This window comes from Onychostruthus taczanowskii, unplaced genomic scaffold (assembly GCF_017590055.1).
Source record: "Onychostruthus taczanowskii isolate IOZ18803 unplaced genomic scaffold, ASM1759005v1 scaffold31, whole genome shotgun sequence".
NCBI classification, from domain to species: domain Eukaryota; kingdom Metazoa; phylum Chordata; class Aves; order Passeriformes; family Passeridae; genus Onychostruthus; species Onychostruthus taczanowskii.
The window spans coordinates 1012798-1034725 of record NW_024500461.1 but is presented as its reverse complement, the minus strand read 5'-3'; the positions used below and the strand labels follow the sequence as shown (position 1 = coordinate 1034725).

Here is a 21928-nt window from a genome sequence, read left to right as displayed (position 1 = left end):
AAGAGCTACCTTTACACTACTCAGGGAAGTAGTTGAGCTGGAACAGAGAAATCATTATATCAAATGATTGAAAAGATTTAGGAATTCTTAGAAAAATGTTGCAGCTTGGAACAGATCTGAATTAGCAGTCTGTTCTTGTGAAGATTTCAGAATTTCATGCTTTGTATTTGCAGAGTTAAGGCACCATGTTATACAACTGGTTCAAGATTAAAGTAATTCATTTGGCTCTCACTTGAACACTGCAATAATGTTATCATTTCTGATAAAGAAAAATGCTAGATGAAAGGATCATGGTGAAAAAAATTAGCTCTGAAAATGAAGACAGGTATGAGCTGGAAATATTTTATAACAGGTAATACAACTGAAGATACTGAAATTATTGAATTTTAGACATCACATGAATTCATTATTTCCTCCAAATATTATTTTTGTTTATTATTACACATCAGCAGACTAAATTGGTTATTAAACTTACTGTACTCTGGTGAGCAGAAGTTACTGCACAGAACTTACTGCTCTCATGGCAGAAAAGCTATGAAAAATGTATACTCAGGTTGATTTTTAAAGGCTATGCAAAGATACATAGAGTGAGCATTCCTTCCCTAAGGAAGTTTAAAAGCTCCATTGCCAACCATTTAAAAAAGGAAAAAAAGTTATTGTGGGATACCTTTTGTGACTTCAGAACATGCAGAGCCATGGGACTAGATTCTCTCAGCAGTTAATGGTAACAGTAAGACAATCTTATTTTGTTTGTATGAGAGAGTGAGAAAAATCCTCATGTTTTCAAGCTTTTTCTTGTTCCTTTTTTTTTTTTCACATTAGTTGCAAGCAGTACAAAAGTCCCCATGCAGTATTCCCTACCTAGGCTACAGAATACAAGTTTAAAAACTCATCTCTGCCTCAGACACAGCACAAAGCAGCTCCTCATCCTAGAGGGTAGTCAGAAGACCTTAGTCCACCATACCAGCAAGGGGATACAAAGAACTTTACTTATTTTATCTAGGATTTTTATGATGCTGCTAAAAAAGAATGACTCGAGATGGTGCTCTTCTGTCCATCTTTAAACACAGAGAAAACCATAAACATTTGTTTATGTATTTATTGTTTGAAGGCATTTTCATCATATCCAACTGCTTTGCTGAGCAAAAGGTTTAAATGCACATATAAATACTTTCTTAAACTAGGACCTTTTCTCTTTCCATTTCTAATGATGAGAAGTAAAAGTTGAGCAGATATACTATTGTACTGAAATAACTGAAACAGGACTGCCTTTTCACAGCATTATATCTATACAGCATTTTATTTAAAGTGAACATGGAAACTGTTCACACAAAGTAAGGGTAAGCTATTTACTTACTGTTTTGAAGTATCAGGTCATCATATTTATTGCCGTTAAAATTTCCACAAAGGCCACAAGGTTTTCCCTTATGATCTTCTGTCAGCTTAATATAAATACCAGAGTTTCCATCCCAAGCAAGCGAAAAACCAAAGGTAGTCTTCACCAGAATATAATCAGCCAGTCTCTCAATGAAAGCATTTCCAACTGTCTGAGGCAATATTAATCTGGAAAAATGTTGTCTACATCAAAGATCTCATACGAGATGAGGTTCATGCTAGAAAAATACCACATAAAACATCACCTACTAACTCAACAAACACTTTTCCCTGGGCATACACAGTCACTCTGTTCAATTCTTCATCGTGTTTTTATTAACTTATGTTTACTTCTCTATATCAAACATCAAGAATGAGTGCTTTCTGCTGCATACACCTATCAGTTGTACCAATAATAGGCTTGAAAGAATAATGCATCTTTGCTTTCAAAGCCTGGCACACTGCATTGAGGAATACTTGTGCTCACAAGCATGCTGCATGGGCAAGGAAGCACCAGCAGCCCTTCTGGGCACTGGGTCATCCCTGGGTTAGACATCTGCAAAAGGAGAAACTTGCAGTACAGAAAACACCACTGACAAAAAAGTTGTACCTCTTCCTCCTTTGGTGAAAGACAACTGGACAATAGTCAGCACAGATCTAATCATAGTCATCCAAAGTTGCTTCTGTTGGGTTGAACAGTATCACTGTAGCTACCACTCTCAGATACTAACGGCATTACAGAGGGGATGGCAAAAGCACCTCAACAACTTTCTTAAAATTTCTTTACATTATCAACCAGTAAAATATACTTATTATAGCCTTAGGGGCATCTTTTTACTTACAAAAAGAAAGGTAAGGAGGTTTTAGGTACCTCAGAGATACTTTGTGGAGTTTTTGCCCCAAAGGGACTTAAGATCTTTGTTTTAACCAATTCAGACTCATCTAGAAGAAGATCATGCCTTATATTAGCTATAGCTACAAAGAATAAATAATGATTGCCTTGTTCAAAATGCTATCAGAATGCACCAGGGATTAGCTGGGACTGCCTGACACAGACTTGGTCTGTAAAAAGAGGGAATGAATAATTGCTAGGTTACAGCTGAGAAGCTGAACACAATAAATGCAGGAAGTGTATTCCATCTTCACTTGTGTATTACATCAGTACTGTCAGAGCTGCTCACACTACAGCACTATCAGACCCAAGAGAGAACAGCAAGGGATCATTAAAGGTACAGATCAAATTATTTTATCTGGATTGTGTAAGAATCATCAGTTTCCCAAACTCCACATTATCTTTTTGCAATAAAATATTAAAACTCATCATTAGAACACTTACCTGATTCCATTTTTTCTTACTTCATGTCCTGAAATCATTATTTCTTCTTGGTTTGAAAAAAATAAGCTGATAGACCTATGACAAGTATATACTGAACCATAACAGTGAGGACTGTTATGAACCTTTGAGGGAAAAAATAGACACGCAGTAAGAGTAAATGCTTGTCCTCTATAATTTTGCACCATTTTTATTAAATTCATATATGATATTTTACATTTTTATGCTCTAGTTACTGAAAGAGCTTTAAAAATAAATACCTAGAATATTGCAAAGTCACAATTACAAAGATATGCAAAACTCAAAGTTCACACGACACAATACTACTGAGAAATAGAGCAACTGTTTAATAGTGCATAGCATCACAAGCCAGTGGTCTAAAAACTGGATAAAGGAGTCAGGTATTTTACACTGACAAACTTCAGAGACACTGTAGTGAGCTAGCTTATAGAGGCCAAAGGTGGAGCTTGTTACCTGCACTGAAGAAACACCCCTACTTCTCCTTTTTTAGAGATCTGATCTATAAAAGAGGATTACAAACCATACAGAACCTCAGTGTAATAGCAGCACTCTCCTTCCAGGTGAGACTGGTGCAAGCTGAACTACAGCATACACTCCTGAACCACTCAGGATTTTTTGAGATTTTGAAGTGCTCCCACAGATTACAGAAGGCATCTAAATTACATGGATCTGTTAAAATCCATTTTGCACTGGCTTTCCAGCCCTGCTAACGGAGAAAGCAGACTCTTCTGAAGTGTGCATCTCTCCATAATACATATGAGCCAGGGGATTGGCTTAGTCACATATCAACTTATGTTGCTCAAATACAGTACTCTCAGGACTTGAAAACTGTGGGTTTGTGCTTGAGCAAAATTTACACTGTTTTCATTAATCTCAGTGGGAATGAGCCACCCAAACCTGTAGGATGTCCAATTGTGCCTCAAAAGACCATGAGCTTATTTAGACACCACTGAAGGGAGAGGGGAATGTGTTTTGAATCTTAGAGGCCTATCATTACCCAGACTAAAATATAGACAGAGTTTAGGTAACTCAAATATGACTTATGTTACTCTCTGGGAATTTCATTACCAGTTTACTTGACAGTGCTGTTAAGCTAAATAAACTTGTAATTGGGAACATTTTACCAACATAGTGATGGAGGCTGTAAATATAACTGTTTTGAAGAAAATATCTGTAAGTAAACACATATAGTGCTCATGAATACTTAAACTAATCTTCCTTGACTGACACTAAATCTGGAAGTAAAAACCAGTTACTGTTTCTTTGAGTGAAATAAACTAGGTCAGGAAAAGCATTAGGAGCCTTTACATGTATAAAGATAATCATAATTAAAGACAACATAAAAGTTATTAGCCCTGGTAAATGGTTTCTACATAAGCCCATCCCAAGACAGAAACACAATAAAGGAATATCAAAATAATTCTTATGTTTTCTTCTCCTCTTGAGGGGTGGATTATTAAAGCCAGAAGGACCATAAGGTTAGGATTTGGCAAGGTTTTTGTCTCTCCGTTGCCCAGTCTGTCTACAGTCTCACATTACTTATGACTTTGCTGAGTAAACATTTTCAGTTTCTAGTAAAACATTACATTTGTTCCAACGATTGAATAGAACCTTCTCTCTTTCCAGAGCCACTGGAATCCACTGACATAATGATTCCAGATTTTAATATAATCTTGGACTTTGCTGCAGCACTTTCTGAAAACCTTTAAGAGGTCACAGCTGCATAGAGAATCCAAATAATTAAAATGAAATTGTAAAAGGCAGGTGTAACAGTGACTGTCTGTAACTTGAGTAGGTAGAAATGGCAGTATTAATGGTAGATTTATCCTCACTAAGTGCTGTTATATGAGGGAAGAAGAGGTCATCTGTTTATAGATGAAAAACAGTCCTCAGAGCAGAAATCAGTATCTAGATCTGCCCTCATGCCTGTGACGACTGTACACACATGTGCTCAAAATGAGGACCCCTCTTGTCGCTTCTTCCCTGCCCAGTCAGCACCGAATCCCAACCATTGTGAGTAAGGTGATAGAATGATCTTGTATCCTCTCCCCATAGCAACCACCAGCCTGACAAACAGGGCATCTCTTTTCAAAGAGAGTATAGGGAGTTATTAACACATGTTATTAACCATGGATACTCAGCAATTTTAGAAATTATTAAAAAGAGTGCCTTCCGTACACAGGTGAAGATGAAAGCTTTTGAGCAGTTAATCTTCTCTGCATGATGTAGAGGTAATCCAAAATTAGAATGCAAATTCCTAGAGGGGACAAGATGGGGAGCAAATCTCATAGGCCAGGGAAACAGATCCTCATAGCACGCCAATAGTGTGAATTAGGGCTTAGCACATTCGTGTTCCTCGCTATTAGGCAAGTGATAGCTGTTTGCACTTACTCAGCAACTCAGCAACTCAGTATTTTAAAAGCCTGATGGCTGAAGTTTAATAAAGTTTCTGGGGTCTTGTTTAAGACCCACTTTGTTCCCAGAAGGGAGAGAGCAGATACCCCATTAAGAATTGGAGGAGAAAGAAATACTATTTTTAATATACTGACTCTTTTGATTATAATTTCATTAGTATTTTGAGTGACTGCACATAAGTTTAGGCTTTTCCAGAAGTTTTCCACATTTCCACAGTTTTATATTTAAGCAATTAATGCCCAGTTTGATACATTTATTGTCCCTCTACTTATTTTACTTATTTACTTTTATGTTTACTTACATACTTACTTCTAGTGTATGTTTACATACTTACCCAAACAGTGTACTGAGGTTCCAGAGTACTGCAGTCTTTTGCAAATATATAGGAGCAATTCCCTGGGAAGTAGTAGTAGATGCCATCAAATGTTTCAAAACTATACTGTCCCCAGGATTTGCAAATCCCATCTCGGTCCTTGCCAGTGTTAGGTACTGAAGAGAACACACTGAGTTTACAAGAAGCATGGTCATCAAAAATTAGCAAGTACAAAAGATAAATTTATGCCTTCAACTTTAAATAAAGTCAGCACTCTTTTTAGTCTTAAGCCTGCAGTTTTAGCCATGTGCAATCATCATTAAGTTTTTATTTGCTTCAGTGGAGACATTTCAATTACAAGTAGAGGCAAGGGATTTAGATATTCTGCACATCCTGGAAGACAATTCTTGTTGACTCCTACACACAGCAGATTCCAGAAACTAGTGTATTTAAATAGTAGGTAATTTAATTTGCAATAAACCACTGCTTATTAAAAGAAATGCAGTGGTTTTTGGTTTTTCAGATAACTTTAAAAAAAAAAGCTGTCTGACTACTTATGTACTAGACAATGGTCTATCTGTCATGGTATCTATATACCATTACAGCCCATGTGCTAAATGTAGGCATTTCTGATGTTGCTTTCTGTATGTCCCTAATGCATATAGTTGTAATCCTCCTAGCTACTGGACAAATTAGAGTCCTGCTACAAAATAATCACAAATATGCTGGTAATAATATTTTTTTTTCAAAATCTGTATCCTAAATCTCCCTGAAAGCTGACACTAAACTATTTTGGCCCAAAAAACTTACCAATTTGGCACCTGCTTCCTTGAGCCTGAAATAACTGACAGTCACAGTCACCTGCCTCTCTGCAGGCTGCTCCATTAAGGCACTCCTGAGGACATGAACCTGCAAGCAAGCATTCCAAACTTTTAGTAGATACAGTATTTTGCAAAGAGGCTGGGAGATCCCAGTTAAATCTTTTTACTGTTAAATCACAAGCTGCTATATTAGATGAGAAAATTAACCAACAACTATCTCCATTTGTTAACATATGCTTAATTTAATTCTTCGTGTTCCTTAGTTAAAAGAGAAGCAAGGTTCTCATTTGGTTTGAGACTTATAAACTAACAAAGGAGCAAAAGGTCAGCCTCCTCCAAGCAAACAAAAGGTCAAGTTCCCATGTAAAGAAATCAAATCCCAGTCCTGCTGATCTCAAAATATACAGTACACAGATCATTCTAATTCACTAAATTCAGTATAATTATACATATATTCAGCTTCTCCCTGCTAAACATTATGGCAAAGGGTACATTCAATTTATGAACAGGCCAGAATATATATTTTAGAGTCAAAACCAGTCCTAAACAATCTTCCCCACATTCTAAAAAAAAGTCAGCTAAAAGGTTATTTCTGCTTCAGAGGTGACTGGAGTCAGAGACTTTATATTCCATGGGAATGGCTTGTTTTATGTTATAATTAGTAATTTTTCCAGAAGCAGTTGCATTAAATGGTTTTATAGTCTGTTTGAAAGCTATGACCTCTTTGTCATTTACTAATCATTCATTGAGGTAGGTCTAAATTATCATTCCCCAAAAGTGGAGAAGAAAGATAGTCCCAAAGCAAAACTTAATCAGTTTTTGCAGATAGTTGCTTGCCTTCTTGGAGTAGGATTAAAACTCTACATACATACAAATGCTTCCAATGTTGCTGATGGAGATTTAAAAAGCACCACAAAAGGCGGGAAGTAAATGAAATAAACAGGTCCTTCCATTCCCAATGAGCAAAGCAGCTAGTGACATTAAATGGGAGAAAAAATGGGACCTTTAGAGTAAAGGCACACAGAAGCTAGCAGTGGTGAGGAATATCATCCATCATTGTGAAAATTCCTTTCCATGCTTAGCTTTGAATTTTTTCCATTTAAGAACTGCTTTCCAGATATACATAGATACTGTGAAAATACCAAGAAAGCAAAAGCTATTGTTTCAGTAACAGCATTAATGGGGAAATCTTTTGCTGTTTTTAGAATTTTGAGTTGTAAAATTGCATATAGTCATTTACATAGAAAAATGCAAAAGAAGGCACCTGCCTAGGCATTTTCCAAGAAGGATACCAAAATTCCAACTGAAGTTGCCTACAGTAAGCTTTTCTGTAAAACCATTTCTGTAACTTGAGCCTGCTTTACGTGTTTGTCCAATGCTTAAATCCATACAGGAGCAGCTTCATGCTCATTGCCTGAGTACTCCTTTCCCTTTGCACAACCAGTTATAAGCCTCTCTGATATACCTACATCCTCTGACAAGGTCAGAAAAAAAAAAGTGGCAGAAATTAAAAATTGTAATAGAACTAAACTTTAAAAAAAAACCAAAATCTCAAAAGATTGGTTTCCTTAGCTGCTCAGATTTGGTCATAAAGCTCTATTTTGAAAGTACTTTCAATTTTTTTGAAAGAAAATTTTAACAGATTTTTTTAATATTTAACATGGTTAAAATGAGAAAATGAGACAGGACAGAGTTTTATAGTGTTATGAAGAAGAGGGCTTCCACAGCCCATGGTAACACAGAGGAGGGAGGCAGCATTTTCATTCTCCTCCTGCAGGTGAGGGGCACATCACTGACCTCCTGGTGGACTCCACATCAGGGCCCCATGCTGGTGCAACCGAGAGGCAGATTGAACCTGTCAGAGAAACATAAAAGTCAAATCAGGGTGTTTGTGATTTACAAATTAATTGATAAAGCCTTGCACTCAAACACTGGTTTTGAACTTTAAATACAGAATTGCAATTTGCATCTCAGCCAGCACATGGCACAGTCGTAGGTGCTGCTGGAGGGATTGGCAGCCTGGGAAAGAGAAGCACAGTGGCTTTTGAGGAGACTGGGGAAAGATACACCTGCCATATGAGATCACCACTGTCTTCTCATCCATGCCCTCCAGTTCCAGTGAATCACCAAGGCTCCACATGGGAAGTTTTGCATTTACATTTGGAAGGAAAAGAAAGGGGAGAGAGTGCAATCTCCCTTTTTCATTTCACTCAAATGCCCATGGTTGAAGAGCTCCGTCTATTGCTTCCACTCCCCTGACTCACACTCCATGTTGCACCCAGATCATCCCATTATGGCTAGTCTAGCTGCAATGGATTTTGTGTTCTCCTCCACATCCTTCAGAATTGCATTTTGTTCATCCCAAACAGAGGCGAAAGCAGATCTGCCTGACCTGCCTCCTGTTTAGGAACAGGGAGCCTCACTCTATGAGGAAGCCCTGCATCTGGCCCAGTACTCTGATATTGCAGCTCATCACATCACATTTTCCCTTCCAAGAACTGATCCAATTCCAGACTGAAAGTACTCTGGGGCTTCTGCCCCCACTAATCTGACTGGAAAGTTTACCAGGATTGAAGTGCTGAGCACTTAAATATTTCCTACTTACATTTATTCATGGCCAGTTTAAATCCCTTTCTTTATAAATCTGGTCCTTTTTGCTTAAATGGCTCTTCTTTCCTCTGTTTGTTATTTATATCTTATCTGATGTTCTACGAAAAAAACAGCTACCTTTTTGCATTACCCACAGACTTAAGTGACAGCCTTCAGCTGCACAACTAAGAAATTTTTTTAGTGTTTGCTTGTAAGCTAATTTCTTTCTTCCCTCTTGACTCCACTCATTCTCCGCATCTTGAGTTTGAACTGATGGGTCTCAAGTTAACAACACTGTGCAAGGAACACTTTAGGGTTAGTCTTGCCAACGCCTCTTACAGTTCCCTTTTCCAAATGGAAATATGTTGTGGGATGCTTCCAAGTAGTACAATCTGTTTAAAATCAACCTGAAATAGATTTCATTGAATCACCACCTGGAAGGCCCCCTGCACCAAAATTATTCCTGGTGCCCATGGTCTATTGGTAGCTGCAGAGGGTCCCTTCCCTCCCTGGACGACAAGACCCATTTCCACTTTTTCTGATAGCGACTCCAAGCCGCTCACCTCACAAAAGCTGCTTTTGGCCTTTGCGCCATTTCGCAGAGCGTCCTTGGTGCAACAGCACTTCCCTGCTGAGGCCGCTCCGAGGACACCTCCAGTCCTGCTTCTCTCAGAGGCTCCATTACCCTCAGTGCAGTGTTTCACACCAGCTGCCTTTGACTCGCTAGCGGCACACACATCTCAAAGGGTCTTGCAGAAAATGACCCTGGTTCGGCCCACAGGCTCCCTGGAACACCCTGAGGCGGGACCGCCTCTGGCTTCCCGCCTACCCCCTTCGAAGGGGTTATAACCCTTGGCTGGGCTCCATAGCCCAAGTGTGTACAAGTGGGGGAACAAGATTCCTCCATTTAGGATTGAATTTCAGCACAACATTGCTGGGATGAAGCACTGAAGCAGCGTGGGGCCAAGGCGATGGGAACCAGGGCTGGGCCGGAGCCACCGAGGCACCATGTCCAGGAGGGAGCGTTGCCAGTGGCACGGCCATTGTGCCTCTCACAAACACAAACAGCTTTCCAGGTGCTGTTCGTCCCCACAAAAGACAGAGACGCCCCGGCTTTATTTCCCATGGTGTGTGTCAGTCAGCCTGGCAGGGTAGGTTGCCTACTGGCTGCTTTGCTGAGGGAGAATGAAGGCATTAGGCCACGGCTCAGGAGGGGTGAGCAGGTGGGGAGTAGCTGCTCCTCCTCACTGTCCTCCTATTACCACAGCTCATCTCCCCACAAAGGGTCATTTGTAAGGATAGCAAAGGCCCAGAGCAGAAAAGGGAGGAGGGCTTCCCCACCCTCCTGCTTTTGGAGGTATAACCTACCTCGGCTGTTACAAGATCTCTTTTCTGTCGAGTTGCATTAGACTCAGTTCTGGAAGAAAACAAAAAGGATCTTGTATTATCAAAGGTCCCTGGAGCAACCTGAATAAGCAAGTCCCCAGAGAGAAGTGTTTCTCTCTGATTACCATCACTTTATCAAAGAGGTCTTTCTTGGGTTAACATTTAAAAAGGTGATTCTTTTTTTTTTTTTTTTTGTTTTGGTCAGTGTCTCATTTTACAGAATTGGGCGGCACTCCAATCTCTGCTTGGACAGGGAGGTACCTGGAGCTTTGAGGAGACATAAATAGGCAAAACAGACTTACACAATAGGATACAAAATTGTAAACCAGCTTCATATTTACTTCATGCTGCATGTCAGTGGCTGCAAGTTCCCCAGAGTGTTGTTTGAATATATTCTGATGGTATTTTTGATAGCAAGAGATGACTCTCCAGCTGGAGCTGACTTTAATTTGTGATTGAGTTTAGAAACAAGGGCATCAAGCTATAAAACGCACTTAGTTCTATCAACACTTCATGATGGCATATCATTTGACATGCCTGTGTATCCACTAGATGTATCAGAAGTCATAAGACACACAAAGATATGTCCAACTTGATGCTCCCATTGAAATTGATGGCATAGATCCCATTTAATTCAATGGGATCAGGAACATTGCCTAGTTTGGGTTTTGTTTGGATTTCAGCTTCTATGTGAAAATTAGTATTCAAAATGTTTATTTTAAGGCTGTATAGCACTTACTCCTCAGTGCTTCAAATAGCAGCTAGGATTTTATCATGCAGTTAAAACTGTAGATGGATACTCATTTAATGTATTTTTCCAGTCATGAAATCATGATCTCATACTGTTTTCGTTCCATTATTCCTCTAAGCTTTCTCAAGACCATAGAAATATCATTTTTCATAAGGACCTCTGTTTTTCAAACAGAAGACCCATGCCCATTATGTAAATACTTGGGAAAGAATTGCAAACATTCTGAAAGTGTGTTCTACATCCAATCTACATGTAGATGACATTTTGCACATTGAATTCAAGGCTATATTTTACTTTCTAACTTGCACTGCATTGCATTTGCTCATTCTTGTTCTGTTTGTAGGACTTGACAAATAAGGAATAAAAACTTACTTCAAAGTTCTTCTCAAAAGAGGAAGCTTGCAATAAGATCCTGTCATTTTAAAAAATCACAAAGTTAAACATTTTTTTTATACAGCATCACTCTGTCCTTGCCAGGCAATATTAAGATTAAAACCACATTATTGAATTTTAGGGTTTAAGAATTGTGAGTTTTCCAGGGCACCTTTGTACAAACTCTGTATCCAAGGAATGTAGCACTATATGCCCTCCTTCCTAAGAATTTGATTCTCTCACACAGTCTTTACCTGCAGGTTTTCATGGTTGTGGTTCCAGTACCTCCCGCCATGAAGAAGGTAAAAGAGTTCATAGTTCTTTAGAAGCTCAGAACAAAAACATAGAAGAGGCAAACAGGTAAAATAGAACAGGTACTCAGAGCTTTCCAGAATCAAACCTCCAGGGTTATGATACTTTTCTCTCTGTTCCATGTAAGACTGAATTGTAAATAATTTCAAATGAGTCCATGCTTAAAACAAGCCAGCAAATAAACAAAACCAAACAAAACCACAAAAAACCTTTTTATATTATATTAGAAATCTTTATAATTGTAGCAAGGAAAAGATATATAAGATCCAGTTGCATTACATAGAAAATAAGATAATTTCTATAACTAGAAGAGCAATTATTTACCCTAGCAGTCTAAAAACATTTAAACAAACTGCAGGCGCAGTCTCTTCAAATAAAATCTTACCTCACTGAAAACCATTAAATGCTATTAATTTGACAATAACAGCAAGACAGGCAAGAAAGATAGACTTTGTTCGTAAATAACTGTTTTCTAACAAATTTAGGTTTTAAAAAAATGACCCTTGAAAAGAATTTATATTTTAGTTTCTGCACCTGTGAGAGAAAATGTTGATATATACTTGTTTAAGTTGCATTTACAAATTCCAGCAAGGTCCAAAAAAAAAAAAAAAAAAAAAAAAAAAAAAAGACAGTAAAAGAACTGGTTGTAATATTCACAGATTTAGAAAAATATTTGTAAAAATTAGTATTACTACAAAAAAATAGAATAAAATTCTTACCTTGCAAAGTGGACAGCAGTGAATGAAGCAAGAATATACTCCACGGTATCATTAAACTGAGCTTTCCTACAATGTTCATTTCAGTATAAGTTGGAAAAAGGGAATTTATCCAAATTAGTGGTTTTGATTATAGGGCATCTTACCACTGTGTATTTCTACAGTGTGTTTAAATCCCTTAGAGGTTAGATAATTGGACTCATTACTTAAAATAATGCAATGCAAAAGAGGAAAAGAGCAGGAGATATCAAGCTTGGTAGCTACATCCAGCTTCAGGAGCCTTGCGAGTGTTGCACACAACTTCCTGGCTGCATGTCTCTCATTAGCAATGCATGGTAGCTCCTCAGCACGGTCTGTATTAGTTACACTTCCACCAGACCTGCGAGTACTACTCCCCTGTTGAGTTCAATTGGCCCTTTATAACACAGCAGACAATGACAGAATGTTGCCATATTATGGTGGTTTGAGAGATCCTTCTGTCGTCGCACACCTTTGTGTGCATTGAGGTTTGTGCTGAGGGCTATTCTCTACTCCTTAGTAAAGCAAAATGTTTTTGCAAGACCCTGAAATAATACCACTGTGTAATTATAGCTACATGGTTTTACATATTAACATATTAATTTTTTTCTCTTTCCTGAAAGGAGAGAGATGAACTTCTATTAAATAATACATCTGGCTTTTTAAGAATATTCTGGATGCCTTTCTGGGTATAGTTTGCTTATAGCACAAAAGAAGACTTCTCAGAGGATAATTATATTTTGGTCTTAATAAATCATGTTATGAAAATTTCAAATTAGGAAAAAGGAGACAGAAGTCAACAGGGCCAAAGGGTTTAATTTCTAATTTTTATTGAAATATAAAATCATAATTCTACCAAAATTAAAAATTATAATGTTTTAAAATAAAAGTATCTTACCTGCTTTACCATAATGGAAACAGAATCATTGAAAAGCACAGCTTTAATGACACTTATAACGGTACTCAAAATTGTTGCCAATCATTTTATTTTGCAAAGCCTATCTTTTGCCTACCCTCCTTTCTTCCTAGGAGGTGCTTTGTGAGACTGTCTGAGCATGCTACAGAAGGTGTGGTTGGACCCACATAAAATTTAGAAGTTGATGACCTCTCTTGGGTAAAAAGTTCTCCCATCCTTTCTTCTAGCCCTTTCTCTTTCCTGCTCCCCAGATGGACAAGAGAAAGCAAATGAAAACGCAGCCTCTCCAAGTACAGACAAAAACCAGACCCTGTGTCCATGCAGCAGCCAACAGCACTGGTGAAGGTTTGGGATCACTGATGGCACGAGGGTACTTATTGGAAACTGATGCATAACATTACGCCCTGTGTGGAGTATTTAAGAACTATTTTATTTTTAAGGATGATGTTGGATCTGAGAAGCTGACATTCCCATAGTTCCATTTCAAGAGAGTTTTTTGCTTTGTTTTTACCTCTATGGGAGTAGCTATGGTCTGTTCCCATGGATTGGCTGTTTGTCTGCAGCTGGACTGCATTTCAGCTCAGTTGCTCCTGCAGTATCTGATCCAAAACCACTCCACACCACAAACAGAAGCAAAAGTGAATTCATAGGCCATATGGAAACACTGATATAGTCACTCACAGACTTTTAAACTCTTATGTGAAAACTTATAGGAAATAGACTTTCACCATCTCATAAACCTACTCTCACGACTGCTGTCGAGATGAAACCAAGCATTACACCTTTCAAATTCCATTACCAGTCTCTCTGTTATCTTACTCTCAAGCTAAGTCTGGTCTAGAAACTCTTGAAAACTCAAGATCCTTTGAGAAATCTGATCTGGGACTCCTCCCTTTCTCAAGAGTGTATTTCTCACTATGCTTCATATGCAGTTTCACAACTAAATTAATTTAATATTAATAGAAATGAACTCTTGGTTTAACAGAGAAAAAAAAAAAAGCTATTCAAACTAGCATTTTTGTGAGGTTTGTTTGGTTTTGGGATTTTTTTTAACAATTTTTCTATAGCAAAGTTGGTATATGCAGTATTTCACAGTTGTTTAACATCTAATATTTAAAAATAGGCCAAGCCTTATTATCTGCAAAGGAACTTTGTAAGAGTTAAAGCAATAGGCTTCATAAAGTTTAGACATTGCAGCCCAAGGCAAGGCAGGAAACAGCAAAGTCCCAACGCATTAAGGATGTCAGCTAAGGAAAAAGAATTATTCAACCAAGTAGTCTGAACTGTAACTCAGAGGACTATATTAAGAAAGAGATTAAAAAATCAAATCAAAATGTATCAAGTCAACAACACTTATCATCTACACAAGTATTAGAATACTAACAGACTGGCACTTCTGAAAAACTTGAAAAAAATGCACTAGAAAATAATCGCTTTTGTAAGAAAACAAGCACAATACAGAACACACTTGTCCACACTTTAAAAATGTCAGTGTTGCATTTTTAAGTTACACATTTTTTCTTCAAAAATAAAATTCAAACATTTAAGCGGTAATATATTTGTACATTGAAGTCAAAATAAATTTTGTCCAAATTTTCCAACATCATGTTTCAGACTTAAATTTATATACAGGTCACAATGCTCATCAGGATTACAAACAATGAATTAGGAAATAACTGCCTTCGGTGCCGTGGGCACAAGCTTACCCTGGATTGAAAGGGGGTCCACTGTGATTGTTAACAAAACACAGTGTTTTCAGTGAAGGATTCAATTGTTGTGAATTCAATTTTGTTGTGCACAGATGATATTCCTAAGGATTAGCATTGGTGAAACTAATGAAAGAGCTGGACGGTATGAGGTGAGGGCCATTCCCTCTTTTCTGAGAACCATCTCCCCAGCTGCTCAAGAACCTTCCTAAAGTCTGAAGATCAATCTCTTACTATTTCTCTGAGGACGTGTTTCTCTGGCCAGAGTGGATGCTCAATGACAAGTGCTTGATTACCATCCTTGCAGACTCAGGACCTGAAGAAAGAAGACATTTTTACACCTTCAAACTTTACAGTGGTTACAGTTTCCCAATGAAGTTAAGCCCTCTAGTGGGTAATCAGTAAGCAACCTCTCAGAATAAAAATCTTCAGCCATCCAGGCAGACAGCAGTCCAATTCTACAAACATTTCTCATCTAGAAAGCAAGTGTGTGGGAATGACATCACTCTGCAGGATTAATGGGGAATTTTTATAGGATCAGAGTTCTGTTCAGAAAGCATTTTTATTACGTTAAGCGTCTTCTGGATGAAGAAATGACATGCAGATATCATCTCTGAATATATTAGTAGCAATACAAGTTTTATTTTCAGCCTTTCCACAAAAGAAGAGCAAAACAATAATCCCCAATTGTTAGAAGCTGTTCTGTGGGGAGAAAAACAGATTCATCAGGCTTCCTCTTAACTGTGAAATCCCCCCTAAGGTTACTGGCATCAGGTATTCCATCTCCCCCTGCCTCATTAAGTTTCTCACCACCACAACTTTGCATCATCTCTTTTCCCCTCCATCCCACAGATCTAACAGCCAGACAAGAATCAGTTTTGGACAAGCCACAGCATAGGGTATGTATGTGCCAACTGGCAGGCCAGGAAGCATCTCCTAAGCAATGAGTGAGCCATTGCTTTTCAGCTACACAGCCAAACAACTAGAGACTTTATTTTCCCTCAACTGAAGCTAATTAACATCAAGACACAAGTTTTCACAAAACTCATAGGAATTCAAGAGATCAAACTCAAAGTTAGCTCTGCATAGCATCTTTTCCTTGGAAAGCCCAGCCAAGCAGCTGAGCATGGCAGTTTTCAGCAGCCCAAGAGCTTAGAGTGCAGGAAAGGGGGACTGAGAAAAGCAAACCAGGGATCTTGCCAGACAGGAGTCTGGAATGCAGTATCCCATTTGCTTCACGTAAAACCAAATAGTCCTGGTATGTGAATTGCTGATAGAACATACAACAGTCTCCTCTGTTTCAACAGGAGCATGAGAGGCTTGAACACGAGCATTGCACTTCTATTCTAGTAATGGAACGCAGTTACTTCGTGGCAGAAGCTGACAGCTAAAATGGGGAGATGGATGCAGAATTCCTTTTTTAGAAGGAATTTGTTTGCTACATATTTAACTCTTGATTAACTGTGAGGATACCTTTAATACTCTTCTACTGAAAAAGCAGAGACATGACAAATGCTTAACATTAATAAAAAGCTGTAAGCACCTGTTTTATCAGACTAGTGAAAGGGTGGATTTTGCTATTCATTCCAATTCCCTGACACACAAGGGAAGCTTGGTTTGTGGACTGAGTACACTGAAAAAAATTTTCCAGTAAGCAAATTAGAATAACATGCTAAGAGAAAAGCCCAATGTTGTGATAAGGCACGAAATGATGACACAGACACTGCTGCTCTCGAGGGGAACAAAAGGAAGAAGAACCTTTATTTTCTGACTCTAACATTTATAGTTTTCCAAAGGTGACAGTGGATTGGAGGGTGACAGTGCCACCTCTCCAATGCCACTGGACAGACCAAGGGTTCATCAATTCTCTCCACCTCCATGAAAGAATGCAAAACATAGGTTATTTACAGAACTGTGTGTGAGAAAGTTTGTTGAAAGAATGTAAACATCAGAAGGCTTAACAAAGTCTTACAAAATCAGGGCGACAGCCCAACATTTAAAAAGCTCAAGCCAAGGTGCTGCTACGACAATTCCAGCACTGCCATACAAGCACATACACATTAAAATACCAGGCTTGGAGAGCAATAAAGCAGTAGCTGGGCTCTCAGCATCTTAGTCTCCAGTATTTCTTCCAGTTCCACTCCAAACTGGTTTACAAACACAGGAAACAGCTCAGGGCTGTACTCACACCGGTTAGGTCAGCTTGTACCCATAGTCTCACTCCATTACTTGCATCTCTTCCAAAGGACAGAATGAGTCTTTGTAAGACTCTCAATGGCCCATCCCACACTTAGTCAGAATTTAGTTTGTCCTTGGGTAAATGGACAGGATCTGAAACTTCTCCTACATTTAATATGCACATCCTGTAGCCAAATTTTTGAAACTTTCCAACTCTTCACCCTTTCTTCCTCCAAGGCTTTCAAATTGCCTCAGCTAGCTCATAAGCACTTACTCCTCTTGGCTTGTACCGTGTGAACATGTGGTTGAAAGATTAATCATTCAGACCTTGATCTATTTTTACAAAACACTATATTTAACTATTTTAAGTTTCCTACATTTAGATGTACTAGTCCAGGACTCAGTCTCTGCATTATCTGGTAAGGCAAGAGTTCAACACACCTCCCCCTCCCCTGCCCCAATAATTACTTTGGTTTTGACAACATTAACTACCAGAAGGGTGAAGACTGAAATGGTCCATGAACCACTGTGTTGTTGCATGTGCCCGCAAAATCCAGGATGTGAGCCTTCTTTATGTTTGGATAACCACACATTCCTCAACAGAAGACAGACTGTCTTTACTCCTAAAACCCTACCTATCAGAATTACTATGAAAGGATAAAAAAAGAACTGCCATCAACCCTCTGATTCTACTGCAACACAAATCTCTTTGTGTATCCATCTTAACACACAGTGAAAAGATCTATTTATCCACCCAAGAAAATGCAATTTAGAAACACGAAAATTATCAAATTCTCTCTTTTATTGATTTCCACATGACTAGAGACCCATTTTAACGGTAAGACTTCTGGTAGCGTGCACGAGCACCAGGTCCTCCAAATTTCTTAGATTCACAACGGCGTGGATCTGCAACAAGCAGAGTCCTATCATACTGGATTAGAATATCCTTGATCTCTTTCTTGGAAGCTTCATCAACATCTGCACAAAAAAGAAAGAAAAATCTTTAGTTCAAGCAGTTTTACACGGAACAAATCCTTATTAATACTTTTTTCAATTAAAAAAAAAACCAAAAGCCATAGACTTCCACTTAAAGCTAATTAAATAATCAAAGTTACTTACATTTTTGATAGTAAGCCACCAAAGCTTTGGAAATAGCTTGACGGATAGCTGTTAAACAAAGATAAAAGATCAGTAACGACTGCAAATCTATGCAAAATTTAAACACAAAGTGCCAGTTATCTGAGAAATGTGCGATTTTGTTCACTGCCAAATTGTCCTTTCTCTCCTTAATATCCCCTCCCACACAGTCCACGTGACCCTTACTTTGGCAAATCTTAAGAAATCTGTGCCAAGAGGCCACCCACAGTTCATTTGTCGATTTGACAGCTGCCAGCTAGTCAAGAAATTGCACGAGGCTGTCTGATCACCTTCTCTCCCAAGTACTAATGTAGGTTCATCTTCTATCTACAAGCAGTCAACTTTCAAAACCATCAGAAACACAGTTCTCTGAAATGTCTATACTTTTCAACAAAGATAAAATTGATTGTGTGTTGAAAGACTTAAGGATGCAAAAGGGACAACAGGATGGTCTGAGCGCTAGAACGTGGCAACACAAACAAACTAGCATAGTAACAGTAATCAGAACTCAAACCAGGAGAGTGGCAGTAACTGTCAGGATGTTGTTACTCTTATCTGTCAAAATATTAACATCAGGATTTTGATGAAAATATGAATGCTCTGAAAAACAAATCGTATTTATATTGACTTTGGGCCTGAAATTTGCCATTTTATGCAGCCTCAGCTCCACTTCAAACCAACTACATTCAAATTAAGAGCAGAACAAATCTATCTGTTGTAAAGATGAACTCTTAAGATCAGCTAATGCAAATATATTCCCAGCCCTCCCTGCAAAGAGAAAACTGCCTAGCTTTGCTCATACTGGAAAGATGCTTCTGAGCAACATGGAAATATACAACTAAGGATATAATTTCTAAATTAATGCTAAACCCCTCCCAAAATCCTTGTGCTCAGCTGCATATAAACTATCCTGTCACTTCACAATGTAAGGGTAGTTCCCATGCATTTCGTCAAAACTTCATTTGGCTTCCCTCAGCTTGCTCTGTTGCAGCTTTTATGTTTTATGTGTTGCAGCACATAAAACAGAATCTACTACATTTGCACAGTGGAGAAAGGACAGTTTGGCAAGTCATTGTTCCAAACTTAAGCCTATTTAATACGTGGCCACATTGGGTCTGGCTGAGATGATTCTCCTGTGACAGCTCTCATCTGGTTTGTGTTCTGGCTACAGCCGAGCAGTGCTCACACAGCATCAAGGCTGTACCTACAAGGTACCTCCATCACCATTAGGCTGGGAGTGGGCAAGATCTTGAGGGAACATAGCCAGGACAGCTAATATCCAAACTGACCAGAGGGGATATTCCATACCAGAGGATGTCTGCTCAGCAGTAAAAGCGAAGCAAGAGCAACTGCTATAGGTATTGAGGCCCCACTTCCCAGGAAGTGTCTGAACATTGCCTGCTAATGGAAGCCTTTAGTCTTTCCTTTGCTTCAGTACACAGGCTTTATTTTTGCTTTATTAATGTGCATTCATCTTGACCCACAAGCTTTTTCAATCTTATTTTCTCGCTCTCCCCATCAAGATAAAGAGAGGAGTGATATAGCAGCTTGGGGTCATCAGGCATCCAGCCAGTATCAACCCACCACAATGGCTTCACCCATACCAGCCCAGCCCAGCAACCTTACCATAGATTTGTGCTACGTGGCCACCGCCCTTCACACGGACTCTGATGTCAACACCAGCAAACCGCTCCTTCCCCAGGAGGAGGACAGGTTCAAGCAGCTGGGAAATGAAACATGAAGAAAATTCATTTGTAGTGAGGATCAGAGCTTGTAGTTGCTTTACCAAACGTGATGTTATTGAATCTTGTGAATAATGGAGCCTTGATTTTAGAAGCACACACCCAGGTCAAGTACACCTCCTGCAGAGTTCTCTGACATCTACTAGTGCTATCACAAGACATATTTACTGAAGTCTTTGGTTTATTTAAGTTTCAAATATCTTACTGGCAAAGCACATGTACGTGGGAATTAAGAACAAGAGAACAGTTTAACTAGAACGCCATAATTACACACAAAAATTAAGTCAAGTTCATTAAAACTGAAAACCCGAAGTAGTTTGTAGGCAGTTTTCTACACTATTTATTACACTTTATAATTATCTAAACAGATTCAGATTCTGTCAGCATTGTTCAGGAGCTACTGTATAAAGTTCTAAATAACCTTTTTAAAATGAGGGCTTTAATTCACCCATTTCAGTTGAGAAAGTGGATAGGAAGTGCAAAAATACTTCACATTAAGTGAAACCTGTTAAGCAAACGCACCCCCCCCCTCCCCCCCATCACAGAAGTGCAGTTTACCGAATTTTCATAACAGCATTTGTGTTTTAGGTAAACAATCAAAAACCTGGAAGTAATACATGTATAAAGGGCAAGCAGGCAGAGGCTGGGTGGATGCTTACTTTATACTGCAGAGTTCTGGGCTCAATCATTTCCAGAGGTCTTCCATTAACCTTAATGAGGCCATTCCCTCTCTTGCAGTGGGCAACAGCTGTTGCAGTTTTCTAAAAATCCAAAGGTGTATTAACACAGCGTTTTATCTTTTGCACAAGCAGCAGGAACTTCAATTTCATTTTAACAATCGAGCACTCCTAGTCTTATGCCCCAGACTAACAATATGCACTAAACGAAACAGTATCTCTCCCCACACCTCCAGGTAATCACAGTGTTAAAAGAGAACCTTAATGGAAGTTTCAGCGTTTGATTTACTGAGTTACAAGACTTAGCTGCACACGAAGGAAAGACAGTCCACAGCACCGTAGTTTTGTGGCTCGTTTTCTCACAAGAGATTGGTACCGTGAATTATTCGAGACGCTGCATTCCCTCCAGCAGGGTGAACTTTACCTTCCCGCCACCACCTCACAACGTGCTGCTCCGATACCAGCAACGGTAAGCCAGGTCGCTGCGGACCGGGGCGGCAGCGGCGGCCACTCCGGAAGATTCCGGCGAGAGGCCGCCCAGAGCCACCTCCGAGGGGAGCAAACCTTTCCTTGCCCCCAGCTCCGCAGCGCACCAGGGACACGGCGCTGCGGCAACCACCGAGCGGGACACGTGCGCTGCGCGGCCGGACTCCCGCCGCCGGCCCTCCCGCGGCCGGGCCCCGCCGAGGGGCTGCGGCCGAGACACGCCGAGCGCGAACGGCCCCAAGGCGCCACGGGCCAGCCCGGCAGCGAGGAGCAGATGGTGCAGGCCGCCACGCCCGCGCCTCACCTTTCGCCCGAAGACCTGGACGCTCTGCAGGGGACCCTTGGCCGGCATGGCTGCTCCTGCAAGAGAGAGGGAGCGGCGTGAGCGCGGGCCGGGGGGCGCGGGCGGGCGGGCGCGGCCGGAGCGCCCCGACACTCACCCGTCCTCGGCGGCGGCTCCGCGGAAAGGCCGCACGGGGCTTCCGGGCCTCGGATCAGGGGCGCCGCGCCGTAAAGCACAACGCCATCACTTCCGGCAGTGCGACAGAGAGTAAGGCCGCCTCCGCCCGCCTGGCGCGCTTTGCGGCAGGCGGAGCGCGCTGCGCGGGCAGGGCCCGGCCCGGGCGGGGGCGCGGCCGCGGAGAGCGGAGCGGAGAGCAGCCGGG

At 40.0% G+C, this 21928-nt stretch overlaps 2 protein-coding genes across 2 annotated transcripts in view; both read right to left on the bottom strand.

Annotated features, from left to right (window-relative positions):
* Nucleotides 1–12485, bottom strand: part of OTOGL (otogelin like) — a 90059-nt gene extending 77574 nt beyond the window's left edge. Inside the window, exons 1-8 of the mRNA XM_041409739.1 lie at nt 12407–12485; nt 10845–10938; nt 10235–10283; nt 8075–8132; nt 6267–6365; nt 5478–5632; nt 2711–2832; nt 1358–1563 (exon numbers count right to left, since the gene is read on the bottom strand). Of these exons, the coding sequence (XP_041265673.1) occupies nt 1358–1563; nt 2711–2832; nt 5478–5632; nt 6267–6365; nt 8075–8132; nt 10235–10283; nt 10845–10938; nt 12407–12485 (862 nt within the window). The remainder of the gene's footprint in view (nt 1–1357; nt 1564–2710; nt 2833–5477; nt 5633–6266; nt 6366–8074; nt 8133–10234; nt 10284–10844; nt 10939–12406) is intronic.
* A 5520-nt stretch (nt 12486–18005) lies between these two features.
* On the bottom strand, nt 18006–21800 carry RPS16 (ribosomal protein S16). Its single transcript, XM_041409763.1, has 6 exons — nt 21704–21800; nt 21568–21623; nt 20760–20861; nt 19985–20081; nt 18341–18388; nt 18006–18199 (listed from the first exon to the last, which is right to left on the bottom strand). The coding sequence occupies exons 2-6, from the start codon at nt 21613–21615 to the stop codon at nt 18054–18056; spliced, it is 441 nt and encodes a 146-aa protein (XP_041265697.1). The 5' UTR covers nt 21616–21623; nt 21704–21800; the 3' UTR covers nt 18006–18053.
* Nucleotides 21801–21928: the final 128 nt, after the last annotated feature.

Excerpts from the sequence above, each read along its gene's own strand:
- RPS16 (XM_041409763.1), bottom strand. The coding sequence starts at position 21,615 with ATGCCGGCCAAGGGTCCCCTGCAGAGCGTCCAGGTCTTCGGGCGAAAG. Across the intron at positions 20,862-21,567 it reads TCCAGGTCTTCGGGCGAAAG|AAAACTGCAACAGCTGTTGC; the intron begins GTGAGGCGCGGG and ends TTGGATTTTTAG. Across the intron at positions 18,200-18,340 it reads GGTGGCTTACTATCAAAAAT|ATGTTGATGAAGCTTCCAAG; the intron begins GTAAGTAACTTT and ends TTTTTTGTGCAG.